General features: G+C 40.3%; 2 protein-coding genes across 5 annotated transcripts in view; both read right to left on the reverse strand.

The window, feature by feature from the left end:
* Nucleotides 1–22,060, reverse strand: part of LOC307002185 (uncharacterized protein) — a 445,540-nt gene that overhangs the window by 350,364 nt on the left and 73,116 nt on the right. The gene's annotated exons all lie outside the window — the stretch shown is intronic.
* Nucleotides 1,727–21,869, reverse strand: LOC307002187 (uncharacterized protein). Of its 4 annotated transcripts, none has more exons than XM_079619519.1 (3): nucleotides 21,669–21,869; nucleotides 20,846–20,978; nucleotides 1,727–5,157 (listed from the first exon to the last, which is right to left on the reverse strand). In XM_079619519.1, the coding sequence occupies exons 2-3, from the start codon at nucleotides 20,928–20,930 to the stop codon at nucleotides 4,100–4,102; spliced, it is 1,143 nt and encodes a 380-aa protein (XP_079475645.1). In that variant the 5' UTR covers nucleotides 20,931–20,978; nucleotides 21,669–21,869; the 3' UTR covers nucleotides 1,727–4,099. The 4 variants fall into 4 exon arrangements, with proteins under 4 accessions (XP_079475645.1, XP_079475646.1, XP_079475648.1 ...); XM_079619520.1 differs by having other exon boundaries at nucleotides 21,603–21,702; XM_079619522.1 differs by lacking the exon at nucleotides 21,669–21,869 and adding an exon at nucleotides 21,197–21,294.

A 22,060-nucleotide genomic window follows, 5' to 3' on the forward strand; every position in this document is an offset into this window, starting at 1 on the left:
TCCTCATCCTCTGCACCCTGACGGGCCTTCTCCACCTCCTCCTCATCCTCTGCACCCTGACGGGCCTTCTCCACCTCCTCCTCATCCTCTGCACCCTGACGGGCCTTCTCCTCCTCATCCTCTGCACCCTGACGGGCCTTCTCCACCTCCTCCTCTGCACCCTGACGGGCCTCCTCACCTTCTGCACCCTGACGGGCCTTCTCCACCTCCTCCTCCTCTGCACCCTGACGGGCCTTCTCCACCTCTTCCTCACCCTCTGCACCCTGACGGACCTCCTCCACCTCCTCCTCTGCACACTTATGGACCTCCTCCTCCGTACCCTGATGGATCTCCTTCTCTGCACCCTGACGGACCTCCTCCTCCGTACCCTGACGGAGTAGTTCGAGGTCTACACACAATACAGACTCCAGTCTGAGTTAGGGATAACTGTCAGCACAGTCCCTCGGCAACTTCGTACTACTGATCACCGTTTTACAAAAGGATTAATAGTTTGGAGTGAAGCATACGTACAATTGGTAAGTGACAAGGTTTTATGGAGTTGTAGTATGCAACATATACGAAAGTTAAATTGAGTTATAGGCTAATGTTACCGCTACAGCTACCGCAATGTCTTACCTGGAGATTCAACCAGATAACAAAATATGTCTGGAAACGACACCTCCGGCCATTTGGTTGGGTCATTGACCCAGTTTTTAATTAAATAAGGGCAATATTGCAATGTACCGTTGCCGGTCGGCGGGCGTCAATGACTCGCAAAACGACATTTTTGTCATTCAAATACACATGATGTTTGCTGTGTTTTCCCTCCCCGCCGACTCCACCCTGGCCACGCCAGACCACGCCCCCAACTATGACTAGATGCCGACTGTATGTATATTGTTACATTAAAGGTGCAGTGTGTGATTTTTAGCGGCATCTAGTGGTGAGATTTGCGAATTGCAAACAGAAAGTCACTTACGGCATATCCCTCCCTTTTCAAACTCTAAGGAGAAGCTACGGTGGCCGACGTAACCAGCACATTTCTCCCCACATAGCAAACTCTGTAGCACTGTTTGTTCGCTGTCGGCTACGGTAGAAACATGACGTATTGATAATACCTAGAATATAAAAATCGACTGCTGGAGTTAGATCCTTTTCCTATTTAGCACCAAAACTTTGGAACAGTCTTCCTAACATTGTCTGGGAAGCAGACATACTCTTATGTGTCTGTCACACACAGCATAGACACATGTTAGGCAGCATAGATTAGGTCAGCCGGAACCGGAAACACTTCCCATAAATCCTGATGTACTCGTGACATCATAAGAAGACTGAAATCTGCGCTTATATTAGTCTCTCTGTTTATCCCGAGGTTTACCGCAGTCCGCCGACTCCAAGCCGTATCCAGATCTGATGAAAGACATGTGCCTGGACGACGACAACGCAGTCCTGAGGTGTCAACTAGTCCCCTGTGAAGGCCTTCTTCCATTCCCTTTACCTCTGTACAGATAAAACGTTGTCAACATGAGTCCAGTTCACATGGATGTATACGCAGAAGCGACAAAAATGTTGGTATTATTATCAATTTAAGGCCAGACAAGTAATTTGTTGAGGTCAATTTGTAAAGAAAGACTACACGTGCAAACTTATAGATTAAACACGTAATACGCATGTGCATGCTGTCAGCGTTTTCATAGATTAGCGTTTTTGAAGTTGTTAAAAATTTTCAATGCTTTCATCTTGGAACCCATTTCAAGTTTTGCGTTCTCGAGCCAGCAGGCACTGTTGTTGTGTGAATGAGTGGGCTGGAGCGCATTAAGGTAATGTAAGCAAGCCCCTAAGTTAATAACTAAAGATCAACAATCAAAACTAACTTTAGATGGACAATAACTTTATTATAGAGCTGCTGTAAAGTCAAAACAATCTATGTTACTTTAATTTCCTATTATCATTGTAAAGCTGATATGAAACAATCTATATTGTTAAAAGTGCTATATAAAGGAAGGTGACTTGACATCTATGTGTGTGGTTGCTTTTCATCGGCCCAGGGGAAATTTGGTGATGATCTGTACATTTTCCAGCATGATGGACCACCATGTCACAAGGCAAGAGTGATAATTGGGGCACTCGTGGACAGCAAATGGCTGAGTTCTCCGGGTGTGTGTGCTGACTACTCCTAATGTGTGTGGACTAACTTGTATGGTTTAAAGGCAGAAAACAAATTCCAAGCATGGGCTATACTTGGCTTTCATGTCAAGTCACATCACATCATAATTAAGTGGCTCGGCATTCATTACATTGACATTTTGGTTTCGTGGCCAGGCAACACCCCCTAGATCTTAATCCCATAGAGAACCTGTGGTCAATCCTCAAAAGGCAAGAGGACAAGCAGAAGCCCAGAAATTGTGATCAACTCCAATAAGGCAAGAATGGATTGCCATTAATCAAGATTTGGCCCAGAAGTTAATTATCCAACATGCCAGACTTAATTGCAGAGGTGATGAAGGGTCAACACTGTAAATATTAACTCATTTCATAATGTTTTTGCTAATAAAAGCCTTTAAAAGTTATGAAATGCTCACCATTGTTTTCCAGTATACCATAGAAACATGTGAAAAATATAATCTGCAATTTGAATCAAAAATAAAATGTGTGAAATATAATCTGCAATTTTAATCTAAAAATAAAACGTGTGAAATACATTTGTCACTGCCAATATATAACTCATCAGATACTAGTGGAATACAACAGAAACTGAAGAGGATATTCAAATGGAAGTAACAGAGTTGTAATCTTGCAACGAGTAAGAGTAAAGACGAGGAAACATGACGTACATGTTTATCTGAATATTCAATACATTGGAAGTTTCAAATTAGTCATGAAGAGTCTTTCTTTTGTCTTACTCATACAGTTTTACAGGGTAATACACTGAAGAGACCAGACGCTGACTGTGTGTCTGTGCTGGGGTGATATAGTGTCCGTGATGAAGGGGAATAGGTGAGCTTGATTAGAACTCTGGTAAGTGTGAGTGACGAATAGCTGGGAGCGTCAGGAGAGTGTAATCTTGACAATAGTGTTCTTGGACGCACGGTGGGATACAGTAAAGTTGAAATCACATGAAGAACAATGCCCACTAGGCTTGGAGAGGGTTCAGCCATTTGCCGTTGTGAAGGTATTCTAGGTTGCGATGGTCCGTGATCACTAGGACCTCCAGCCAGTGGCGCCACACTTCTGGTGCCAGCTTGATAGCAAGGAGCTCACGGTTACCAATGTTATAGTTATGCTCTTTGGGTGAGAGCTTTATGAAGTAAGCGCATGGATGGTGTGTGGACAGATTCCTCTGCTGCTAAGACAACACTGCTCCAATGCCTGAAGGTGGCGATATCCACTTCCACCACAAAGGGGAGGTATGGGGTTTGTTCTAGATGGAAAGGTGGCAGTATCCCTTTCCCAAGATTCTAGCAAACATTGCGTTTTTATCTCTTTGCTCTCTGGATGCATTGTGCAATGGGCAAATACTACTTGGAAGTAGTCACCATCATGCAATTAGCAGTGAGGCAGGATCAGTGGTGAGGCACTTGCAGCTCTAACAAACTTCCAGATGTCACCAGATGAGCCCCAACAGTAGCCATATTTAAGTCCAGATTGAAGACATTATAAATGCATTCTCTCACTAAAAATAAAGCAAATAATGTGGTGTAATGTTCTTATTTCATTCAGTTTTTGTAATTTTAGGTATATTATGACATTTCACAGCAAAACAGCATTTTCAACACGTGACCTGCTCTCCTGTGCAAGCACTGGAGATTTCTTAAGATTTCCTTTTTGTAAAAAACTCTTGCCACACAGTTTACAGATGAAATTTTTCTCTCCAGTGTGAAGTTTAATGTGAGTGTTGAAGCTACTTTTACGACAGAAACTCTTTCCACAGTGATGACACATAAAACTGTTCTCTCCTGAGTGAATCCTTATGTGGCAATCAAGGGTTCTTTAACGTGTGAAACTCCTTCCACACTGATCACGGGAACGTTTTTTTCTTCTTCTTCCAATAAACAGTTTCTCTCCAGTGTGAAATTTGACAATGTGAAACCTAAGATTTACAACTGTTGTAAAGCTTTTCTCAAGTGTGAACTCTCATGTGGAGATTAAGGTTGTATTTTTGCGTGTAACTCCTTCCACACTGTTGGCAGGAGAAAGGCTTCTCTCCAGTGTGAACTCTCATGTGGACTTTAAGGTTGTATTTTTGAGTGTAACTCTTTCCACACTGTTGGCAGGTGAAAGGACTCTCTCCATTGTGAACTTTGATGTGGACATTAAGGTTGTGTTTTTGAGAGAAACTCTTTCCACACTGTTGGCAGGTGAAAGGCTTTTCTCCATTGTGAACTTTGATGTGGACTTTAAGGTTGTATTTTTGAGTGTAACTCTTTCCACACTGTTGGCAGGTGAAAGGCTTCTGTCCATTGTGAACTTTGATGTGGACATTAAGGTTGTGTTTTTGAGAGAAACTCTTTCCACACTGTTGGCAGGTGAAAGGCTTTTCTCCAGTGTGAATTCTCATGTGGGAATTAAGTGAGATTTTATGTGCAAAACTCTGTCCACAATGAGAGCAAGTATAAGGCTTTTCTCCAGTGTGAATTCTCATGTGGGTTTTAAGGTTTTTTATTTGAGTGAAACTCTTTCCACACTGTTGGCAGGTGAAAGGACTCTCTCCAGTGTGAAGTCTCATGTGGACATTAAGGTTTTGTTTTTGAGTAAAAATCTTTCCACACTGTTGGCAGGTGAAAGGACTCTCTCCAGTGTGAATTCTCTCGTGGGAATTAAGGATGTGTTTATGAGCAAAACTCTGTTCACAATGAGAGCAAGTATAAGGCTTTTCCCCAGTGTGAATTCTCATGTGGACTTCAAGGTTTTGTATTTGAGTGAAACTCTTTCCACACTGCTGGCATGTGAAAGGCTTCTCTCCAGTGTGAATTACCATATGGGATTTAAGGTTTCGTTTTTGACTGAAACTTTTTCCACATTCAAGGCAAGTGAAATGACTGTTAGGTTTGGTTTTCTGAGCTCTTTTTCGTGAGTGAGTCTTTTCCATCTTTACTAATTTCTCTCCAGGCTTGAAATCATGATGTTCATCTTCCATATTATTCAGTTCTTGACTCTCCTCTTTCAGCGGCATTAGGTCTAAAGCGAAAAAAAGACAAATACAAGTTAACGCTTCCTGTGTGTAAGACAAACCGCCATTCCAAATCTTTCATTCCTTCTGCGATTAAACTTTTAAACTCTGTGTAAGGGTCCTGTGGAGAAGGGGAGGGAAGGAAGATGAAAGGAAGGGTAAAAAGAGGTAAAAAGTGCACATAGTGAGATATTGATTGACGTGTGTGACTCGTGTTATGTACTGTTGTATACATGCTGCTCTTAACTAATTGCCCCTTGTGCGATCAACAAAGTTGATTGAACTTGAACTTAACACCAGCTTAATGGCAGCACACAGCTGACAACCTCACAGCTAAACTAATTGATGACTAACTGAGAAAGTGTCTGCATGAGTTTACGATAATGCACAAACATTGTGGCAGCAAACTCTCCCGGATGGGTGAAATGGGACTCAGTAGCCTGTATTGGCACATACACTGCAAGTGGTGGTCAATGACAGTTGTAATGTGTTTGTGCATCGGGTTATAATTACAGCTGGGCAGCTTGTCAGACACTTCAACCACAGTACCTCTACATGCAAGGCACTGGAGGCAAAACAAGAACAAATGCAATTTCCGAAACACCAGCTCATTCAATTGCGCAAAACGAGATGAAACTCGGTGTGTGAGGTGTTTGGAAGACTTCATGTTCTGTCTGACTGAACGGTAACAAAGCTGCAAGAAGCCAGGGGTCCGTTCTTCGTACGTAGCTAAATACATCCGAGATCAAATGGCATATCCAAGATGATATCATCGTGCTAATCATGATCTTTATGATTAGTATCGCTGGATTACGTTATCTGCGCGTTCATGCATTGGTTTAAAAGGGGATATGTATTGATAGTAGAAACATTAATCAGCAACGTTGCTATTGGCTGCTCACCATGGCCAAAGAGCGCGCACAGTTTTTCTCAGAGCAGAGCAAGAGCTAATAGTCGAAGTTTATGCAGAATTTGAAAGTTTAATTAAAACGTCAGCAAACACCTGTGCAAGTGTGCAAAAGCCGGGAGAGGGCTAGCAAAAAGTAGCAGACAAATTAAATGCCTTAGTGATGACCATGTTAAATGTTTCTATCACTTATTACAGTATATATTTTTGTATTTTAATAATTTCATAGTTACTTTATTAATTTTTAATGTCAGAGCCACCAGCCAGTAACATTGGAACAAGTACTAAAATATTCTACAAAATGGTAATCTTCTGTTCTTAGTCTCTTTTAAAAAAAAACACTGTTAAATTATGTGCGTGTCTGTTTATAACAGCAACCAAGAAAAAGGCTGAACAAAAGGTGGTGGTCCTGCACTCCTACGTTACTCCCCGGCAGAAGAGCTGGCCCTTGGGTTGAATGTGAAGGGTATCCCTGGGTTCAGCTCTTCCTTAGACCCACAGCCAGGGACCATTAGCAGCAACTCCTTCATTACTGGTAAATTAGCTTTAAATTCTCTTACACTGTACACTAGGGGTGACCCCGAATAGTCGAAGATTTGATAGGAGGAGCCTGATTCGACTACCAATCTCACAGTCGAATATTCACAGAGGTGTTATGAAACGAGGATCATGCCATTTTGGCTATATGGGGGTGCTCAATGTCTGATTTTATTATATCTACAGTTTTTCTGTCAATACGTTGATATACAGCCTATTATGATAATTCTGTAAATAAAAATGTGCAAAGGAAGAAGCTTTTAATACATATTTTTAATGTGCATGAATAAATCCAACCACCCCTGTGACAGATTTAAGTTTTACTTTCGATCCGTGACCGACAGAGGAGCGTCTTGGCGGAAGGTATTTAAATCTTAAACAATGTCTGGGATAAGAAAATCTAAAATGAGAAAGGATATTCTCCAAGGCTAGATTTAGCATCAGGAAAACCATGATCGCACTTCTGCTGGCCAACGTTAACAACAGTGTTAATTTTGACAGCAAATTTTGGTTTAGTTTTAGTCATAGTCTTTTGACTAAAATGGCATTTTAGTTTTAGTCATATTTTAGTCATCTGAATTGTTTTAGTTTTAGTCTAGTTTTAGTCGACTAAATACAATAAGATTTTAGTCGACTAAATCTACAGTAGATTTAGTCGACTAAAATAGAATGGGTTTAGTTCAATTGTAATGCATTCATTTCGAATTTCTCAAATTTCCAAACCCATTATATTCCCGCAGAAAACATCTATTAACCTGTTAATATAAATCATTTTTTAAATTTGAACATGCAATACAGACACAGATTTAGCACTGTGACACAAAATAATATCTTAAACTTCTAAAGTAGAACAGTCTTTTTTTTCCTCCAATGAATGATTATACAGTCTTTAACTTACATACATCATTCTTTATTCTTTCAAGCAGATATATTTATTTGTATAAATTGCATATAATTAATCCTTATGAAAGCTATTAAACAGCAGTGAATGCTTTTCTCTTTTTATTTTGTTGTTTGATCAATATTAAGTGTACAGAAGGCATTAGGTTTATTACGCACTGTCACTTTAAGACCGAGTGTGCAGATCCAGCACTGCTGATGCACGTCCGATATTCTTCTCACAACTGTACATTCTGTAAAGACATAACCAACAGTGTTTACGCGAATACTCTCCAAAACGGACATTTAGACATACGTTGTGTGTATTTGTCCAAAGATAGAGAAAGAGAGCTCAATTCAGTCCTTGCGCGCAGCGCGCTGTATACAGCTGTCTATGTGCAGGGCTGCGCACTCTTCAGGTCGTGTGTGTGTGTGTGTGTTCGCACAGAAAAACATACAGAATAAAGCTCTCTTTCGCGTCGTCACTCTTATTCAGATCTATCCATGTATGCTATTCTCTTTCTCCCAGACGTTTACATTTTTGAACGATTTATGAGACATGCATCAAGCGCATGCCAACTCGTGTGCCGCCGGGTAGATCAGCACGTCAGTTCAAATGTGCGCATCTACCACAAACGCAAATCAGTTTTGACTGGATCTCTTCCCCAATCGTCCCTCCCTAACATTTCCGTCTAGATTTTATTCGTTGACGAAAATGTCAATAATGAGTTGTCGTCATTTAAAACTGGTTTTTATTTAGTTATCGTCTCGTTTTCGTCTGTGAAAAAAATGTCGTTGACGAAAATTATTCGTCAACGAAATCAACACTGGTTAACAAGTTGGCTTTCCTCAGGACATTCTAAAACGCTTAGCGTGAAAAAAGCTCTTAAAATGGCACTTTTAGGCAGCTTACTGTATGTACACAGTACACACCTTATTCAGAAACCATACTATGTGCAGATAAGCAGATGAACCCAAACTATGAACGCGTTCCTCCTGTAGAAAGTTACAAAGCATTTTCTTTATAATAACGGTTTATTATGGGAGAAAAATGCTTAACGTGTAGGCTAATTAAAAGGGTTGCGTTCATATTCTGGGCTAATAGGATTTTCTGTAGTCTATATAGTATGCTTTATTAATAAGGTGTGTACAGAATTTTATCTTTTAATGACTGGCTTAGGACATTATCCGCTAAACGTTTTAGAATGTTTATAGGCACACACAATTTGAAAAGATAAAAGGACACAGGTTGAGTGAAAGACTGGATTTCTCTCTCTCGATCAGGTAGGGTACAAGTGATTTCAAAAATTTCAAAAGATTTTTTTTTTGTTGTTTAAGCAGTTAAAAAGACAAAGTTGACAATTCTGTCTGTACTTTCGTAATTGTAATATTTTATTTATTTTCATTTTATTTATTGATCACTCAGGGTTATCGAATTAAACTATTTGTGGCTTGTGTTTTGAATATATCTCCCCTGCACTTTAGGCATTTTGCACACATTTGTTCTACATCTTGTCACTTGATTCTGACTTATTTCGTTTTGTATTTTTATTTATTAGAAAGGTATATTCTGTTCTAATTTAATTCTGTAAATTAATTGTTGATTATATTTTGGTGCATCGATGTTGCACTGTACTAAACCCTCTGAGGTCTAAGGTGTTTTTGGGGTCCTTAAGATGTTCTGACATGCCCTGACATTTGTGCTTTTTCCAGTTGCTTATAAACATATTAATGGCAAATGTATAATTACACTCTATTTAGCACAAACAGGGCTACCATAATGTGAGCAACATGTATGTACATCAGGGGTCGGCAAAGTAACTTTGGCCGCGGGCCAATATTTTTTTTATCCAGTAGATGGCGGGCCAGCTACATGAAATAGGCCTATTCGTTACGGTGAAATCACAAAATATAATGCACACAAACGTGTCCCTACTACTCATATACAACCACTGATGAGCATAATCGGTTTTGATGAAGAAGAAAAAACGAAGAAAAAAAAAAGACTATACAAATGCAGATTAGAACCCTGAACCTTTTACACACTTGACGAATGTTCTACCACTGGACCATTTAAGCACACAAGAAAATGCCGCGGATACATCTCATTAACGATAAATTAAACCCCATGTACTATTTAAATCGATTGTTGGACATGCTATTGTACATATATCTGATTTAGTATTGTATTACCAATGGACTGTACAACTTTTGAACTTTATTCCTTTTTTTAAATTATTATTTATTCGGGACACAAGAGGTCTGCGCGGGACTGTTTTTTTCCGTCCCGCTCCCACAAGGTTCAATTCAGCAACCGCTTAAAATACTTAAAAGTAAAAGCTTAAAAGTGTTCACCTGCTTTAAAAATTTAGATCTCGTTTTCAGAATCTCAAATTCATTTTTTTATTTTTGGTTTTAATTTTTGGGGGAAAAAACGATTGAACGAATGATACACGGCAGTGATGCGTGGGTCAATGTATAAACAACCCGCACCCGACCGACGTTTTCAACCCGCCCGCAACTCAGACCGCAAACAAAAGAAAGAAAATATTGTACCCGACCCGCTTCCTGGCCCGCAAATTGGGCCATAGACGTAGGAACTAGGGGTGCGCATTTTTCTGAATGCTGTGTTTTAATAAAGGCTTGATTTATTAATTTATTTCGTTTCATTTTCTTAACAATTAAGATGCTGCATGTGTTTATCCAGTCTAATCGAAGTGTGCGTCTCTCCTCCGAATTTCCCAACAAAAATCCCGCCCCCTCTCAGAAAATACATAAAACTCGCATTACTGAGCTATATGCGTTTAAAAGTAGCCTATTAAAATGGCACAATGGCATTGCTCAGTTCAACGTTTTGGGAAATCGGGCATTTTGTCCCTTGTCAGCTCTGATTCAAAAATAACGCGCTCAACATTCAGGTAAATAAGAATTTTCCACTGTCATCTCTGCCTGCAGACTGAGCTCGTGCGTCATCCTCGCGCATTCAGCCAATAAAGTGTAGACCTATGTATTTCATAGAACATCATGTCTAGTACTATATAAATTACAATGGTTTAATTGGCATTATTTCAAACGACACGACCGACCGCGACCCGAATATCATTAAAAATATTTTTGGATGACTCGTAACCGCGGGTGACCGCAGGCACTCGTCGCTCATTTTGGATCATCCCGCGCATCACTGATTCACGGGGCCTATTTGTAAACCGTTATAGTGAAAAAAAAAAAAAAAAACGGACTTCCAAAATAATCCGGCGGGCCAGAAAATATTGCTGGCGGGCCAGTTTTGGCCCGCGGGCCGCCAGTTGCCGACCCCTGATGTACATGTTTGTATTTTTGAGAGAATAATGTTTATGCATGGTTATTGAAAAAACAAAAAATTAAAGTTTCTGAAATAAGGCCACAAAACACATACTAAATATGTGTCCACAATACTTTTAACTAATGGATGATGTCGCCTAGAGTTTTTGCTTCAAAAGTATCTGAAAATCATCCTGCCTTATTCACATAAAACAATACATTGATTTAAATTTTGTAAGACACTTTTTGTTAGGAAAGGAAGAGGGGGGGGGGGGGTATTTATAGTAATACATAGTATTTTACTACATAGTATACATAGTATAGTAATTTATAGTAATATTTTCAACATTACTAAGAAGTCTAGTTTCAAATATAATTATTTTGAAGTGTTGGTGCTTAATGTTAAAATATATAGTGTAAATGATAAATCACGTTTGAAATTTGTGCTGGCTACAGATCATTATCTAGTCTCGTGTAAACTTCATTTAGCCAAGGCTGCCGTTTTGTTAAAGTTTTCGTTTAAGCAGACTCTTTGTTATAAATATGTTAGACCCATCACTTCTGCCACTAAGTAGTGCTTTATTAATAATCTTCCTGATCAGATTAATCTCCTCAGCATCTCAGATAGCTTAGAAGAACTCGATATTGCGACAAACTTTTAACTCTCTATTTCCCAGCACTTTAGACACAGTTGCTCCGCTGCGCTTGAAGAAGATTAAAGAAAATAGTCCAACGCCGTGTCACAACGAGCACACTCAGGCCCTTAAGAGAGCAGCCATAAAAATGGAGCGCAACTGGAAGAAAACACAACTAGAGGTATTTCGCATTTCATGAAAGGAGAGCTTGATTGCTTACAGAGAGGCTTTAAAAGCTCCTAGATCTGCTTATTTTTCAACCCTATTAGAAGAAAATAAACAAAACCCTAGGTATTTATTTGAAACAGTCACTAAACTAACAAAAAATAAAGCTTCAAGCCCAAGCAGCACAGCAGTAATGACTATGAACTTCTTCACTTATAAGCTTGATAATATCAGGGACAAAATTATAACTTTAACTATTATAAAAATTTGATTCATTCATTGCTATAGGAGAGGAAGACTTTTCTAAACTCGTTAAATCATCTAAACCGACAACATGCATGTTAAACTCGATACCGACTAAGCTACTGAAAGAGATGCTTCGAGAGGTCATATATCCTCTTCTTAATATCATTAATTCATCTTTGTCATTAGGATACGTACAAAAAAACGTTTAAGCTGGCTATGATTAAACCGCTTGTTAAAAAAACGCAACTTGATTGTACAGAATTAGTCACCAGGGTGTGCTCTTTGATACCAATCTTTCATTTGAAAGTCACGTGGCTAGTATATGTAAAACCGCATTTTTCGATCTTAAAAATATATCTTAATTACGCCATATGCTCTCATTGACAAATGCAGAACAATTAGTTAATGCGTTCATGACCTCAAGGCTAGATTATTGTTATGCTCTACTGGGTGGTTGTCCTGCATGCTTAATAAACAAACTACACCTGGTACAAAATTGAGCAGCTAGAGTTACAACAGCTACTTGCCAGAACCAGGAAGTATGACCATATTAGCACCGTTCTGACAACACTGCATTGGCTCCCTATTAAACATCGTATACATTTTTAAATATTGCTGATTACTTACTGTGGCGAGCAGGACAATGCAGAGGGCCGTGAGAGAATGGCGTGAGGCCGGTGGCGAGAATACTGATGAGCGACACTTGCACGGCGCATTGGTCTTGTGTCTCTCACGGAGGAGCGAAAATATAAAAGGAGGAGCGACGAACGTGAAGATCTAGAGAGGAACAGGCCTGATTTTATGTTGTATTTTGTGTGGCCAGCAGTCGTCCGTGAGGGGATAATTAATTTAAGTGAAATTAACTTAATTTAAGTTAAGTCTTCATTTCAGTGATTCATTGTAGCCAATCACCGACAAATCCAATGAGCATGTGAACACCAGTGATGGTAATAACGGCTTTATAAATACACGCCATTACTGAGTAATGAGTAATCAAAAAAATTAATGATTCCCCCGTTACAACAGCGTTACCATTACTGACAATAAAATGTGGCGTTACTATAATTGAGCTCACTGAAACGGTTTTCATCCGAGTAGACTCACTCTCCACCATAGGACCTGCAAAGGTTTTTCTCTGATGTGTGTGTGTTTATGAGGCAACGGACTGGACAAAAGCAACGTGAACACAGCAACAAGACAAGTGTCTCATTTCCTGTTCTCAGGGAACATGGGTTATAGTCGTTACAGCACTTTGTAAATCATTGCAAACGAGAGGAGTAACTCTAAAGCACTGTGTAGATCCAGGATTGAGTAAAGCATTGTGGAGGCTGGGCACTCTAAAAATGGGACCCTAATAAGGGGAGCGCCTCCAGCTCTAGTGCTGATCTAACAGGGAGGCCTCGTAAGAGTCCTTCGACCTTCCGACCAGTTTTAGGGAGCTTAGTATTCATACAGAGGTACCTCAGGTAGTGTACTCAAACTGACCCGAATGGGAGGGAGTACTTGATGTGTCTCTACCTGAGCCCCAGTGGGGCAGGGTAAATAAACTAGAGCTGTGGGTAGCAAAAACACTCTAACAATGACCCTAACAAGGGGAGTACTATCAGCATGACCCTGAGAAAAAAAATATTTTCTCTGGGTCGAGGCTTATTATCTTGTATTACAAGACAAGTTTCCTTGTTTCTCTGCTAGGCCTGAGGGAAATGGAGACCTTGACTATAAGGCCAAAGACATTCAACCTTGTGACTTGAGTTTTAATTCAAGGGGGCTAGAGGGAAACCAATTTATGCCCTATCTGGTAGAGCTGATCCGAATACCATTCTTTGAGCTTTGAAGCTTTGGTAGTAATCAACACAAAATATTTAAAGATTTTAGGGTAGGGGGCTGGACATATTCTTCTCTTTAATAAAAGGCAGGAATCTCCCATGGCAGCTGAAGCGCTCCATAACACTCAACAGCTCATCGTACGCGGGGCAGGGCGGCTGTGAGGGTTCAGGTTGTACATCATCTTCACCCTCATCAACCATCTCCTGCTCAGTTGGGCTGATTATAATAATAATAATAATATTATTATGTTTATTCTATATAGCGCCTTTCTAAAGACTCCAGGTCGCTTTACAATAAATTACAAAAACACATGACATAGAGACATGACATAGAAACTGAAGACAGTGGCGTAGCAAGCTTTTCAAAAGTGTGGGGGATGGATGTGGTCAGGGCTGTAAAAATATGTTGTCTGGACCTCTGTCCCTCTAGGGGGGTTCTTGGGCATGCTCCCCGGAAAGAAAATTTTGTACATTTTAAGGTTAAATGCATCAATCTGGTGCACTTTGAGAGCTCAAAATTAAGAGCTTCAACCAGCTTCGACCCATGAACTGTGCACACTGAACAAAGAAAAAGCATTGACTTGTACCTAAAGAGGGCTCAAACATCTTTTTAGTTATGATATAGAGTCTCAGTCTACATTACATTATGACTGGTGTTTTAGAATGCCAAACATTATTCCTATGATGGAAAATCCATAAAGCCTATAAATGTATGCTACTGTATAAATGAAAATTAATATTTCAAAGGTATAGAATAGGAAAATTACAATACTTTTGTCCTAATTTCTTCACTTGCAAGAAATAAACACTTGAGCTTTTATTTTGGAGAAAACACCAATCACCATGCTGATCGTGTGAGCAAAGTGCGCACTTTTCTTTAAATCACGCAGCACAAACAGAATGCCTACTTAAAGTCTTGTGCTGTTTAGTCTAAAAATCAAAATATAATACCGAAAACACTCGACATGTCAACAAAACATAAACATAACATCTTCCCAAACCCATATCAAGCTTATTTAAAACCTCGAAAGCATAAACACTCATTTAAAGTACCTTTAAAATGGATATGTAAATAACCATAACCATAAGTTCCCGCCTCCTCAGCACGAGCTGACCGATAAATCTAACACACCAAGAGAGGCGGGACTTAAGGCAGAACAGCCAATCATCAGCCAGTCACACTCAAAGCCGGTGTCGTGTTCGAGAGGGAGGGGGAGAGGAGGAGCCGCTGCGAGCGCACGCACAGAGCGGCCAGAGAAACGGAGGAGCGACTGTAGTAAGGCGTTTGTGCAAAACTGCGGAAAAACTGCAGAAAAAGTGCGGGTGTTGAACCCTCTCACCGGGAAAAGTGTGGGTGTTTGCCCCACGGGTGCGACGTCCCTGTGTGAAGATACATATAGAATCAGAACATAGATCAGGGGTCGGGGAAACAAGTGACAAAAAGATATGTTTTAATGTGGGTTTTGAACTCATGTAGTGATGAGAGATTACGGATGAGTTGTGGAATGGAGAGTTGGGGCAGTGGTGCAAAATGCTCTACCACCAAACGATGCAAGTTTGTGCCGTGGGATCGTCAACAGACCGGTATCAGAAGATCTAAGTGTGCGAACAGGGGAGTATGTATGAGATCAGAAATATAGTTGGGGGCAAGACCATGGAGTGCTTTGAACGTAATAAGGAGTATCTTGTACTGAATGCGATAGCGAATGGGTAACCAATGTAGACTGTGTAAAATTGGAGTAATGTGGAAAGATTTCTTTGAGTGAGTGAGGATTCTGGCGGCAGAGTTCTGGATATATTGAATTTTATTTAATGATGAATTGGGTAAGCCATAGAAAAGTGAATTGCAGTAGTCAAGCCGTGAACTGATGAAAGCGTGAACTAGGGTCTTAGCATCACTGGTGTTAAGAAAAGGACGTAAGCGTGCAATATTGCGAAGGTGGAAGAAGGCAGACTTAGTGAGCGAGGAGATGTGAGGAAGGAAGGAAATGAGAGGAATCAAAGATTATACCCAGGTTTTTGACAGTGGTGGAAGGTTGAACTAGAACTCCAGCAATATTGACATTGTCAACAAAGACACGGGATGTAGTTTGAGGTGAACCAATAAGAAGTAAATCTGTTTTATCGGTGTTGATTGTAAGTGAAAACACATCCTCTTCCAAGCTTCTGAAGGGCATTAGAGGACATTCTGCACAACCAGGTCTCTCAAGAGCTGATCGCACGTGCTCTTCGCCCAAACAGTAAACGCACAAGTTGTGTCATCGGGTGTCAGAAACCTGAGACACGGATTCACACATTTCTTGAAAGGCTTGTCACTTCATCATTTTCTTTAGCCTACCTTTTAAAGGTGATCGCAAATCAAACAAGACAGTGCCTGAAGACGAAACAAGGATGACATGTTCTCTAGCCCACACTTTTATACTTCCAGGTCAAGTAGTGACGTCATAGGCTTTCGCGGGTCAATAACGATTGCCGTGATTGTATAAGCTGTCAGACACCGGTTCACGCAGAGGCATTCTCTATAGCGTCATCGACAGTGCGAGTTCGCTTTCGAAAGGGAACAGAAATTTAAAGGTAGGGATGTTCCGATATGAAAATTTTTACTTAAAAAAAAAAACAATTTTGCACTGGCAAAATTTCTCTATAAAAAAAAGAATAATTCCTTATAAAGAAATAAAATAATGCAAACAAATAATTGGACAATACGTATAAATTATAAAAATAGTTTTTTTGGCCTCTGCACGGACAATATTGACTGATTTTAATTAAACCCATATTGTTTAGCAAAATAATACAATACAATACAATAAATAAAAAGGGTCGACCACGGACCAGTCCAGTCTTTGGTTGAAGCATTGAATGAACATGGCTGCCTTGGCAGAAAAAGACTTGTGATACTCATAAAACAAAACCCCACCATAAGAGAGAGTTAGGTCGGAAATAATGGCCAGATAAGTATCGAGTTCGGCTCTGCGCGCCGGTTGAAATTCACAAATTACATCCCTATACACCAGTAGCGGCGCCAGGATTTTGATTGTAGGTGGGCCTCCAGAAAACTGGATGGGCCAGTTAAAATAAGCCAAATAGTCCCCTTCATCTCCGTTTCAGCGCTTTTCTGAGGACAGCGACCACGTAGCCTACCTACGCAACACGTTCTAATGAAAGTGCGTATGATCGTATCTATACCACGAATTGTATTTCTCGTGTCATTTATACGCCAAAAATGTTTTTGGTTTTTTTGCCTGCGCATGACACACAGTTTTCGCGTGCATATGGTACGCACTTTATGGCGTGTAATAGGCAGGCACTCCGCACCCCTAATCCTACCCAAGGGGTTTACAGTGCGTATATGCACGCAAAAACATGATTAAATGGCATGAGAAATAAAACTCTCTTGTGTCGCTGTCCTCTTGTCTTGGCAGTAAACATAACTTCATTGATCTCTTTTGAACGTTCAATAGGCTACACAAAAAGACTGAAACGGAATTATATATTTGGAGGGTCTGTTTCTCTCTCTCCATTTATTTACCAATCATCTTTCTTATAAATTCAGAATGACAGAAGAACATATCGTCGACATGAAATAACAGCAGCATTGAAACTGACACAGCTGCTAAACACAAACAGCAGGAAAAAACGATCAAAAATGATTTATCCTGTAGCTTATTTCTTCAGAATAATGAGATGAGTAACATATCTAAAACAACAGCATAACAATCCGATAGCTGATAACTAATCATTTGTGGAAGTACTGGTATATAGCCTACATGTATTTTATAATGGGTAATTTGTTTTTATTTGTTTATTTTTGTGTGTGTTTTCTAATGGACCCTGAGTCTGACAATAAAGTTGAACTGAGCTGAACTGAACTTATCACACATACACACAATTGAATACAAACTTGCGTGTGGGATTTGGGGCTTGTTACAGCATGAGACGGCGGGGTTTCGTGCTGAACACAGCAAGAATGTCTTTTTTTACTTCACAGGCATTCTATATCCTAAATAGACTAGCTATAAAGCTTGAAATTCAAATTCGATACAAATCAATGCACAACTATTCAATACGAATAGAAACAGACTCTCTTAATCCAAATGTGCATTTCTCTAGGCCTAGGCGCATTCACTGCTATATTATTCTATTTATTAAACGTGTAGAATACTTTTCCAAACCGTTACATACAATATTATAAATATTATATTATTATAAATTCAGAAATTCATGAGATAAAAAACAAACATATTTGAATAACTTTTAAAATGAGGTGAAGTTGAACATGGAGCAGTTTTTCCCGTGTACGGGGATGGAAAACCCGGAGTGGAGTCAGAGCTGAGTGATTACAGAACGCTTAGAGTGGAGAGAGGAAAGTGTTTTCGCTCCACTCCAGGCTTTGATCACATCCCCCTCAGTAATGTAAATAGGCTACACTTCATCTTTCCTTAATTTAAGACCTATTCAAACTGAAATTAAGACATTTATTACACTATTTGAGAAACGTAAGCATATTTACGGCCTTAAAATTATGAAAAGTGAATAAAAAAAATTAGGACAGGCGGGAACCCTGCAATTAACAGAAATCCGTCGTAGCGGCGGAGAACTTTAATCCCTGATACAGACAGCCTTTGCGGGCGGCCTAACCTTACTTGCCTTGCTGGTGTGAGGGGGTGGCTACTGGAGGACTTGTTGGGGAAAGGGCGGCCGAGCAGGACGGAGTTTCCTCCTCCTGGTCCAGCTCCTCTGAGCATTTTTTGCTGAATTGAAATGAAAATAAGCTGCTTTGTTTTGTTTTGCGTTTCATATTAGCTACTGTATGTGTCTGTCTCATTGAGCTTGCTTGAAAAGCTTTCGCGCTAAAGTCATTCATTTCATTGGATCGCTTGATGGTGACGATGCAGCCTGTGGGCAGGCTTAAGAGTCCACACGTGGGGTAGAAGCCGCTGATTGGCGCTTTCACTCAAAGCTTTCCTCTGGCTGCTTATTGGATGAACTGGGTCAAATGGGTGGGCCCGGACCTAAAATGGGTGGGCCCAATGGTAGCGCCGCGGCTGCTATACACCCCAAATTCAATGCAGAACTCGGGAAAAGTCAGAGTTTTGGACAGTCTAGGGTCCCCATCTTTTAACTTTTACAGATACTTCGCCACAGTCTACAACACGCCGTTCACACAGCTCAGAGCCCAGCAGGAGTTTAACCAGATTAATGTCATTAGCTGCCAAAATCTGGCCCCTCAGCTGATGTGAGATGGCAGCAGCTGGTGGGAAAAAAGGCGAGCCCGCGGACAAAGGTACAGCGGTCGCCAGGGTCCTTCTAGGAATGAATTCTGTGGTGACGTCATCGCACTGAGGCCGGCACAGGTGGTGTCGCAGGTTGGAGACGGCGGAGGCAGCTGAAGCAGAGGTGGACGCCGATGGAGCAGAGACTGGGGTCGAGGGAGGTCTGAAGGCGGAGCCGTCTTCCAGCATTGATATTCTGGCAGCCATATCAAGGAGGGAAGATTGAACATCAGACAGCGCCATAAGCACCGGGTCACCTGCTGGAGATGCGCTTGGGCCCTGACGAACAAGGCCTGCCGGCCGTCTCGGGATTTTTACGCTTCCGAGTGTGCTTTTTCCCGGAGGACTGGGGAGGAGGCACCGGCAGCAAGTCGACCGCTGGAACAATCAGAGAGTCACAGAGGAGGACAAATAAATCCTCGTGAGAAGTGCCACTCAGAGGCTGAATATCATTTGTAAACAAGGTTTCCAGTATCTTGACCACTGGCCAATCGCCAATGCAGGGATGAGACGAGGATTTACTCGTCAACCACCGAGAGCTTTGACGGACGGAGGCGTTATCATCCGGGCAGGCATCCTGCCCCTGGTCCGGTCGAATCGGCAATGCCCGGGGGTCCTCGGAGGAGTCGATTTGCCAGGAATCCTCCTCGACAGCGGTGGAAGTCATGGCCAACAGCAGGGTGAGTAGGACCAGACGTTTGGGGCTAAACAACAACATGAGCGTTTGACGAGCGGACAGAAACAGACTGCAGAGAAGCGAGCAGCAAGCAGTTAGGAGTGAACTGAATCTGCTTTGAATAGGGCGCCCTGTTTTGAGCGTAGCCATTAGCAGCGAGGGGAGTTGAACAGCTGATGCACTGATGCAGATCAGCTGATGAGATCGTGTTGTTATCCAATAGCGTTAGCAGCGTCTTGACTACATGGCCTGCCAGAACTGACGCTGACACTCAATATCGTTCAGCCCTAATCTGAAGTGTCTCAGCTGAAAGAAATAATTATTTATCGGCTTTAATATATCGGCCAAATCTCTTTATCGGATCAATAACGATAACATTACAAATGAACATTATCAGCTGATACTGATATGGTGACCATTGTATCGTGCATCCCTAATGTCAGATACACTTTTCCCAAACTTTTTTTACTACTCACTCTGCTCGCAAAACAACATATGAGAGTGCTTATGAACGTATATCTCCATAAGCCCACGCTGGCTCTGTCTGAGGGGGGAAGTCAAAAGCTGGGTTGAGCCTGTGGGTCATTTTTATACAAGTGAAACTTTTTTTTTTTTTTTGAAACATTTGGATTGTGGCCTTGTTGTCATTTGCTAACTGCAGCGATCTCATGTCAAATGAAATGACGGACTTGTTTAGGGTTTAAAATAAAATGGATGTCAATACATCAAAATAATAATTGTAACTAATCTCATGATTTGGCAATATCAATATTTGTTCATCAACAAACTTGATTGTTTTTAAGTGTATTATTGTAATAATGGCCACCTTTCATGAAATAACATAGTCAATAATATTACTGTTTTTGGTTTCAATCTTTGGTTTAGTGAAAGGTACTTGATGGGGCTGAGGTGATAGTTAAAGGGATATTTCATCCAAAAATAATGTTCTCTCAACATTTACTCACTTATACCATCCCAGATGTATATGATTTCCTTTCTTCCGACCAACACAGAGATTTATAATCCATATAAATAATCCATCTAGTCCATATAATGCTCTAAAATTCATGCGGAAACACTTTTATTTTCTGATCATGTGATCTCAACAAACATGCCTGTCCACATGAAAAGACCCGCTCCACGTCAAATAAAAACGCTTTAATTCATTTTAATTCAGGAAACTCATATGACATTCTTCATGAATATCATTCATTTCTGTAGATCATTTTAATAAGGACCGAATGAAACTAACCTGTTTGTTCCTCAGTATCTTCATGTTTCATGCTGAACACTTCTGCAATCTTTATATCTTCACTCTCCTGTTTAATAAACGCCATCTTTATAATAGTGTCACGTGGATCTCAGATGCTTCTCCAGGAGTTTTCCTGTGTTTGGACAAAAGTCATGTTTAACATCAGATTAATTAACAGAAAGAAAAAAAATCTACAGTAAATCTGAGTGTCTCTCAATCAGCTCTAGTTCAGTAGTTCAGCGCACTGGTGAGGGAGTCAGTCAGACTGAGAGTTAATGGACTTACATCAACTGATTAGACTAAAATCACTCAAAACAAGCACTACAAAATAATAAAATAACAAACAGACACCTCATATTGTTTTGTAGATTTAACCGATTACGTTGTCATAAAAACATTTGCGATTAGTTTATGAAACTTGTCATTAAATAAGAATATTTGGATTTTCGTTGTATTTTTACACTGTTTTGAGCGGCAGGATTCGTGAGCGGCAGGATTCGTGAGCGCGCAGTGATTCGTGAGCGCGCAGTGATTCAAGCGCTTCGAATCTTTTCAAAGCATTAGATTCAATTGACTCGGCGTTTCGAAAAGCTCCGTTTCTCCATCACCACTTTCCAAACCTCGAATTCGTGTTTACGATAAACTGATACACGATGTAGAGCGCGAAATTGGACTTTTCTATTACTCACATGTGAATACGAAATATTGTTACATTGAGCATATTACAAAGATATGTTCAATAATGCATGCCACATACCTCTTGTAAAAACGTGTACAAACATGTGTATCGATTTAATCTCTTTAAATGCATAAAACCACAAACCTTTCTTCAGTCTAATCATAACAGTTGCAGGAGCACGGCGCAGCTTTATGATGTCATATCGCCAGACCAAAAATAAAAGTCCTGTTCAATCCAAAATACATAGAAATATAATAGATGTCATGAATTCATGGTGAATTATTTTAATACATGTCGTCCAAGTATGTGATGAAAAAGATTAAGAATGACTAATTGTTCAAAAGACTGAATGAGCTCTTAAAGCACAGTTCATGTGTGTCAGCATTGAAATGCATATCTTCCACAAGAATCAGTAGAAGATAGCTAAAAAATAATAATAATAATTTTATGGTTAATGTTAATGCAAAAAAAGTATTGACAAAAATAATGTATCCTAGCATGTCACCTGGTGGTTGTGTTTGTCTTTTATAAACGTT

Source organism: Phoxinus phoxinus, assembly GCF_949152265.1.
Source record: "Phoxinus phoxinus genome assembly, chromosome: 7".
NCBI classification, from domain to species: domain Eukaryota; kingdom Metazoa; phylum Chordata; class Actinopteri; order Cypriniformes; family Leuciscidae; genus Phoxinus; species Phoxinus phoxinus.

Coding starts and splice junctions, on each gene's coding strand:
- LOC307002187 (XM_079619519.1), bottom strand. CDS start 20,930: ATGGCGTTTATTAAACAGGAGAGTGAAGATATAAAGATTGCAGAAGTG. Junction 5,158..20,845: donor AGATACTGAGGAACAAACAG/GTTAGTTTCATT, acceptor TTTTCGCTTTAG/ACCTAATGCCGCTGAAAGAG.